The sequence below is a fragment of the Meleagris gallopavo genome, chromosome 1 (genome assembly GCF_905368555.1).
Source record: "Meleagris gallopavo chromosome 1, MGAL_WU_HG_1.1, whole genome shotgun sequence".
Lineage (NCBI taxonomy): Eukaryota > Metazoa > Chordata > Aves > Galliformes > Phasianidae > Meleagris > Meleagris gallopavo.
Window position 1 is genome coordinate 60,163,866 of NC_139404.1, and position 8,242 is coordinate 60,172,107.

The window sequence follows — 8,242 nt, forward strand, 5'->3', positions numbered from 1 at the left end:
AGCTAAAAGCCATGTTCACATCTATTCCATTGTGTTGTGTGCTGTGGTTTGTTACTGTCTGTCTGTTGGACAGACAGCTTGTGGACAATACAAAGTATGAATAAGATAATGTTTTCAAGTCTCATGTCTCATTCTGAGCCAATTACTCTGAACAGATAAAATAATAGGAAATGTATAATTTTCTTGGTAAACAAAAAGCATGTATGCTCCACTGCAATTCTGTATGGTAATCTTATGACTGAGTTAAGAAGTGTCTGAAAGTTACTTTTACCACAGACAAATCAGAATGCTAGTTGACATTGAGTATATTAGGTAGGAGTCTGTAACATTTCTATTGATTTCATAGAGGAAGCAATTCTGAAGTAAATATGTCCTGTTATCTGTTAATAAAAGTCAAGTTAATTGATATACTAGCAAAATGATGTCTTTTTTTCTGGAGTACAGTTGCTTTCAGAGAAACATTCTACAAAGGAAGCTTTGCAGATATTAATCATAAAACAATCTATTGAGGAGTAGCTAAGGCACTTAGTTTTCCCATGGTGACACGGCTTTAACTGGGAGCACACCTTGCATGGTGCACTCCGCTGGCTGCCTCCCTAAAGCTGGTGTTTTAGCTTAGAGCTGAGCCTGCTAGGCAAAACTCATTACGTTGTGAACGTGCATAATAGCAAAGAATGACTGTAGTCGTGTGTGTTTCTTACAGCTTCGTGACGAGTTAGAAAAGGGCGAGAAGGAAAGCGCGGAGCTGCAAGAGTTTGCCAACGCCATTTTACAGCAGATAGCAGATCACTGCCCTGACATCCTGGAGCAAGTCGTCAATGCACTCGAGGAGTCGTCATGACCTCGGCCGCTAGCCCCGCTGGAGCAGCACGCCAACGGCCGAGCCCAGTCAGTCCAAGGAGCCATGAGAGTGGAGAGGAATGTGAAAGACAGAAAATGGAACAGAAACTTCTGGTGCACTTTTTGCAAGGAAAACAAAAACAAACAAAAACAAACACCTCTAAAAACTACACGCTCTCTAGGTTCTTCCAGTCTATGATTAATCAATCATGCTTATGTTCATCTTCTCACTGCCTTTCTACTTTAGCACCCAATTCCCCCGCTGACTTGTTGATGGTATTGGACTTTTGGATACAGCTAAGCAGAGCTCTTCTGAGTTTCCTGATCAAAGAGGGGATCCACTGAATACAAGAAGTTCTAGTTCTTCATGAGGTTGCAGATGGGTAGCCGTTGCCTTTCATTCATCTATTGCTTTTTTTTTTTTTTTCATAAAAGCTGAAAGCCTCTATTTCATAGTGCTAAAAATTAAACTTGAGTATGCTCTGATTATGGCTCACAAATGGCCAGCATCAGCTAGCTAGCTCGGGTCTCACTGCCTGTCTCAATGTTTCTTACGTTCTTAAATAACATAGAGATGAAAGGAAAGTTTCCTTATTATGTTCTGTGACTGACTTAATCTAGCAGCTGGGAAACCAGGTAGGCATGCTGGTACTTTCTGTTTACTTAACATTAATTTTTATTGTTCACTGATTTGACTCTGAAGTGCTGAGTGGGGCATATTTTCAAATAAGTTTTTGTCTGTTGGCTCCTCATTTTTTTAGCTGAGTTCTTCATAGAATCATCTAAATTCTTATTTTATAGAAAGATCTCCCCTTTCAAACAGGTGTGGTCAGCAAGTCAGCTCCCAGGTTTAACTCGTATAGTTTGCCCATTGCTAATTTTTCAGGCTGTAGGCTTGTAAACACCAGCTGCCATCAGAATTGTCTTAGGCATTTTGTACATGACCAAATTGCATCATTTAATAATTTTAAAACTAATTTAGGTAAATTAGCAACACAGTTCTTACTATAATTATAAATTAATTTATTTTGGGTTAGTTTGGGTTGACAAGGAAATGGTTTGAGTTCAGAGCAAGAACCTGTTTTTATAAAGAGGAGCGTCTCTGCTGGAGTTGGCACCCAGCTGAGTAGATAGGTATAAAATCACAGCTTTAGCTAAACCAGTGCAATTCTTATATGTATATAAGAGGCCTTCATCTTGCTCCCATCCATCTTTGTAGCTCATTAAAGCCCCTGCTGATAGGTAATATGACCTGAAATAGCAGGTCGGTTTGTCGTGGTAGCAATTCAGAACCCTATTTTATGAGTAGGACTTGGTTGTTCTTTCTTGGGCTCTGCATAAAAGAGGACACATTTTTTTTCCTGGCTACCAATGGTTATATGCATCTGGGGGCATCTGCAGGACAGAACCATTTAATGTGTCCCCGTGTACTCCTTAAAGGAGTTTTTCCCCTTTAGCTTTCTCATATTACTTAAGAAAACAGGGGGAGGGGAAAAGGAGACCAAATAGCAACACAGCAGGCGATGAAATCTTGGTTTTCTAGTCACCAGCTAATTGTGAGCCCTCTGACTCCCGCAGCCATTGCTGTAACTCTGATTTTACAAGTTCTAGAAACATCAGCTGATCGCGGTGTCCATCCATCGTCTGTCTCTCAGTAAACTTCCCATTCAGAGCCTTCCATTCCGAGTTTAATTCCATCTGACTTACTACATTTTGAGCTTAATCACTAAATTGTTACGCTAAATAAAATGTTTCAAACCCTTTCAGAAGAACTGAATTTCCTACATCTTTCAAATTGGTAGCATAACTCAGCTGTAGGTCTTCCACACCTTATTTTTACACTTTGAAATGACCGATTGCTTCTAATAGAAAGGAGGTCAGCAGTAGATTATATTGGAAACTAACTAATTTGAAATGAATGAATCATACCCTAATTCATTCTACTGTGATGATTCAGAAGAAGCAACTGTATCCATAGCCATGTTGTCTGCTGGGTAGAAATACCTACGTCTCCAAAGAAGGGATGGCTCGCACCTTCTCTATCTTTTGAACTGACAGTGCTTTACAAATCAGGAAATGTAACTTTAGTTCTCAGTATAGCATTAGCCTGTGTCCAAAGACTTTTGTTTGTTTTGTTTTGTTTTTTCTCATGTAAGAGGAGAGTAATGGGAACCTGAATGTTTGCAAGTGGGAAATACCGGAAGGCATGTAGACAGTGACTGTACATACCACTGAGCCATGCCTCATACCAGAACCACCCCTTTGGTCCTATTATTTGAGTCAGCACGTTTTGATAGGAGCTGTTGTTTTGAAATCTTTCCTCTTGCTTTTACTTCATCACCCCTAATTACTCACTCAAGGAATTTAATGCTGCCTGTAAAACCATCAGGGCCATCAGCCTAACATCATCACACTGCCACCACCACTCCTGACTATCTCATTAACTTATATGGTCAAATCTCCAGCTGCCCTGGTTCCCTGCTGTAAAACAATCCCTCTTCTGTGAGAAGCTGTGGAATTTCCCTTATCGATGGTTCAAATGACTCCTGCTTGTAAACCTCTTACTGAGATGTCCCTTGATAGTGTTCCTGCTGCAGGGGAAGGGGGAGGGATGGGAGCAAGGGGTGGTCATTTCTGGCTGTTATTTCAATTCCGTTTGTGTGCTGCATTGCCCATACATCACAGGAAAGCTCTGGGTTTCGGCACTGGTTCCTTCGCATCTTTAACTCAGCTGCCAGCCTGAGGCTGTGTTTCTTGGCTGCAAAGAGCCTCAGCAAAGGCATGATGCTGTCTGTGGGACCCATGCATCTGAAACCAGGTGAATCTCATTGTTTATGCATCTCCTGGTGTCTTCCTTGAAAGGGTTTATCAAGCTTGGCCAGTTTTCATACTGGCCATTTGGTCTTTTATCTGCAAGCCACACACTTGCTGTTCTTCCCAGCAGGATTATCGGGCCATTGCAAGTGTTCTTAACTACTGTTATCTTCTTGGGCTTCTAGACTTGCAACTTAAACATTGATCTTAGACCTCAGTAAAGTACTTTCAGGGAGAGAGCAGATCTCAGTTGGGAACAGACTTGATCCAACTTTGATCTCCATTGAACTACTTCAAATAATCTCTCTGATCCGGTGTAGATATAGATCTTGTCATGGCAAATAGTTTGAAGAACTGTGTGATCTGGAAGATGCTGCTGGCTGTGATTTAATGCAGAGTGTGGTCAGCAAAAGCTTTTATTCTTGTTTATATGGAGTGCCACAACATTGGCTTTGGGCTTATCAATGGATTTGGTGATCAATGTCCATCAAGAAACCAACCATCAGGCACATGGCAGAAAATTCATACAAGTGTACTTGCCATGATGCTCATCCAGTTGTCTAACCCTCTCCAGTTCCTCTGATATCTTACGTCCAGGTGTCAGCAGCCAGGAAGATGCAGTTTCCTTGTGCAACAGTTCCACAGTACAGCAGTTCTGGGAAATTCTGGGGCCCCTCCTGCTTCCTGGCCTCCTGTCCAGATTCCAGTGAGCCTGGGGAAACTTACTCGTTCTTTTTAATGAAGTTCCATTTGCTGCGGGAGTTGTGAAAGTCTTGATTGCTTTGTTGGTTGTTTTTTTCCTTCCAATCTGTCATTTGTAGAGAAACTGGTAGATGTAAGGACCCGAGGATCTGCCTGTAGAAAATTAAATAGATAATTTTTTTGCCAGGTTTGAGCTGAAAAATAGCTCAAGCCTGTAGTGCAGGTATAGTATAAAAGTGACGTCCCAACCATGCTTGCTGATGATATCCATGAGTCCAAGTACATATTTTCCTCTGAATCAAGCCTCACTTAAAACACTAAAAGGACATTACAACACTAGATTTGCAGTGTGAGAACATTAGCACTATTTGTGATTGGAAGAAGATTTGGCTGGAGTGCTCACAAACAAAACTCTAAGCTTCTGCTATTATTTCTCACTTTGACTGCCTTTAACCAGCTTTCCCTCTAGAAAATGCCAAACTCTCTTTGGAGCATCCAGTTTTTGCCAAGTCCAGTGGATGGAAGGCGAAGGTCATGCAATGCACAAACTGTATGTGCTGTTTCGAGTTGCACTGCTGAAATATACCTTCTCTATCAGATTTGCTGGTACTTTGTGGGTCTCAGTATTTTATACAAGGGAGCACTGATGTCATAGTTCTTACATGCATCACCCTGTTTTCTGAACCAAAGGGGCTCCCATTTTTTTTTGTCCTCTAATTCCCACCCATTCTGCTGCTAAAGCTCAATTTGTTGGGAAATTTCTACAACTGATAACAGGTTAACAGAGTTGAGTCCCCACTCCTGGACTAATTGCCAATTGTTGCCACTGAAAGGCTCTTTACAAAGGATGTAGGGAGCCATGCACTGATACCATTGCAAAAAAATATTTCACTACATAAGTCACACACGCATCTCTCAATGACACCGATAAAATAAAAAGGGAAATAGTACAATCAAGGCATCTGATGTTAAAAGCTCTATTCGGCTCAACGTCTGCACTGGAATGGGGAGATGGGGAGGAAGCAGAAGGCAATGGATATCTAACACTGCCCCAGTGAAGCTGGTGGGGTGGAAGGGTCAGGTGGAGGGTGTCCGGCACTGCTGGCGAGAGCACCCTGCCAATCAGTCTCATCAGCATGGCAAAAAGAATGAGTGTCGGAGGGGATTTTTAAGCAAAATTATGTTTTTAATTGTTTCTTCCGCATAAATGGAAGGAACCTTGTACATCGGCAAATCCTTCTGAACAAAATGGCTGTGTCCACTGACTTTTTTAAAAAGAAAAACTGTTTCAAAACTTTTTAGTGTCAAAAGCATAAACAGAGAAATCCTGACTTTTTCCAGTGTGTGTGGTGAGTGCTGTAACCCTGTCATCAGTATCTCTCCTGACTTTTTCAGGGGCGTTTTTTCCTGTTTTGTTTTCTGCTTGTTGATATTGTCTGTGTGGTCCTAAGGCTGGGGCAGTTACCAACAATGTGTGTCTGTTGTCGGATTAAAAAAGATAGTAGTAGAACTGAAAAAGATGTGTTTTAAAAATATATAAAAAATAAATTTCATCAAAAGGAATTCAAGTAATGAAACAACAAAGCCGTGACTCCTCCTCTCAGGACTGTACGGAAAAGGATTTGTGGGCTTATAATTATAACCAGTTGCCCTTTGCAGGCTTTTGAGGTCCAGGAGACTTGGCCTCTTTGGAAATGTTATGAACTATGTGTTGTAAATTCCTGCTTTCCCACTTTTAGACTGTACATGCCTCATGTAGTACAGAAATGAGCAGAAAGAAAGGGGATTTTGGTGATCGGTCTTTTCTGGTATCATTGGGTGTCCCCTACAATGTGAACCATTGATGTAAATGGACCAGATTGTTTGGCCAACATGCAAGAGCCATGTGGAAGTGTAGTTTGGCTGTAGGCATGTGGGTCCATTTTCAGAGCTGCTTAGAAGGAACGATGTGAGGATGAAATGGCATGTAACATTTAAAAAAAGCCCACACATTTTGCTTGACCTGGGATACTAGGTGAAGAACATCATTAAATGAATGTATTTTTTCTTTCAGAGTTAATTAGCATGTGCTATTTATCCTCATTTTGCACTTCCTGTTTCGATCTTAATGAAGTAAATCAATTTTGCTTTTATATGCGCCTTGGTTTCTCGGTGCTTTGGTGGATTTGTTGCTCAAAACATTATTTTTTCAATTTGGGCTGACAAAAAAAAAGAATCTCTTCATCCGTTGTATGTAATCTCTTTTATTATAAAACGTGGTCATCAACTAAAATCCAAATCTGAAGCTAAACTGTATAAGTAGGCATCTTTCCTTCGATCTCCGTGGGCATGGCCAGGCCTCAGTCCCTGTGAGATACAGGCTGCCCTCAGCCCTCAGCAGCATGTGGCAGCAGCCTGGCTCAAGGCGCCTGCACTGGGCCCATCCTGAAATGCTTATTACAGTACATCTGGGGAAGTTCTGGTGGCAAATGCCTTTATCTGTTCAGATTCTGAAGGAGGATGAAAAATGGGACCATGAACGGGGAAATAACTTCTTGTGTTAGTCTAACGTGTTGCTCCGAGCTCACTAGAATAGCACATTGATGTTTTCCTCCAAGTCAGTACATAATGAGGGCCCCACTCCAGGTTCTGGATCACCAAGTGTTTGGGGCAATCCAGAGGATTGCCCTAAGGGTTAAAAAAACCGCTGTGGGATGGGATACTCCATCCTCTCTGCAGGCATGGATCCCTCATTTGCTTTGGAAGAGATGTGTTGCACTTTAGTGGAGGGGGAGACAGGCTTTGGGTATGGGATCTGGTGTACTTGGATTCCTTTTGGAAATAGCAGCGGGAGACATTGATGTCCGTGATGCAAGTGCGCACGCTGCCTTCAACTTGTATGTGTTTTATTGCTGGAGTCATGTTACTGACAGGATAATGAAATTGCAAAGAAAATGTGTTATATTCAACTTTGCCTTGATAATATAAACACTTTGTTCATTTTTTTTTCTTCTTTTTTTATTCACAGACTAAGTTCATCAGGAAATTATAAAATTATTTAAAAATTCTGTGTCGTTGTCTTCATTTTCAGTGAATCCTATTGTGTGTCTCCCAGTGCCCTCACTGCACATGATCAAGTCAGAGGGTCAGAGGACCGGGTGGCTGCATGGTTGTTCCTTGAGACCAGGCTTGGGGTCAGACCCGCTGCCCCTCCATTCCTTTTGGGGCTACCCTGTGACCCTGGCAGGGTGGGTGGGCACAGGTCAAGTTGCTGCAAGATGAATGTGAGCGAGCACTGTTGTAAGGGTGTCCCCCATGCCCTGGGATCACACCAGCCAAGTAAGAGGAGATGAAGCAACTCTGTTTACGGTGAGCCGTTTCCTTTGTCTCCTCTCACCTGTTTTCCAAATAAACACGACTCCAAGGTTGCTAATGAGTGATTGAATCCCAGATACACATTCAGCATTGAGCCTATTTCAGAATCAAGTCAAATGGACTTGGAAAGACTTGAGGTGCAAAGGTCTGCAGGCTGCCTTACACAGCGTGCTGTCCGTGAGTTCTGAGCACAAATCCTGTCCCCACAGCACCATCAGACGCTGCAGGGCTGCAGCTTGTCACCAGGGGTGGCCTGTGCCCCCCGCAGCGCTGGAGGAAACGGGTTCAACCCGGTGTTCTGCTTCCAGCTGCATTTTGAGGACGCAGGAGATCGCCTGAGTAATGTCACTATAAAATCTCATTTTTCTCGCATTTCTTAACTGTTCTAAAAGAGAATAGCGTTGCAAAACCAGGTCTCAGTGGTAGAACAATGTCCATTTTAAATGCACTCCACCAGATTCTCTGCAGCTATCCCAAAGCCCTGGGAGATGACTTCCCCACATCAGGACAATTTCTAATGAATTTCACTTGT

General features: G+C 42.3%; 1 protein-coding gene across 4 annotated transcripts in view; it reads left to right on the forward strand.

The window, feature by feature from the left end:
* The window catches only part of ERC1 (ELKS/RAB6-interacting/CAST family member 1), a 293,295-nt gene extending 285,892 nt beyond the window's left edge, over window positions 1-7,403 (forward strand). For all 4 annotated transcript variants that reach the window (XM_085229906.1, XM_085229899.1, XM_085229922.1 and 1 more), the window contains one exon: window positions 704-7,403. In XM_085229906.1, the coding sequence (XP_085086032.1) occupies window positions 704-841 (138 nt within the window). In that variant the 3' untranslated portion in view covers window positions 842-7,403. The remainder of the gene's footprint in view (window positions 1-703) is intronic.
* The last annotated feature ends 839 nt before the right edge of the window (window positions 7,404-8,242 follow it).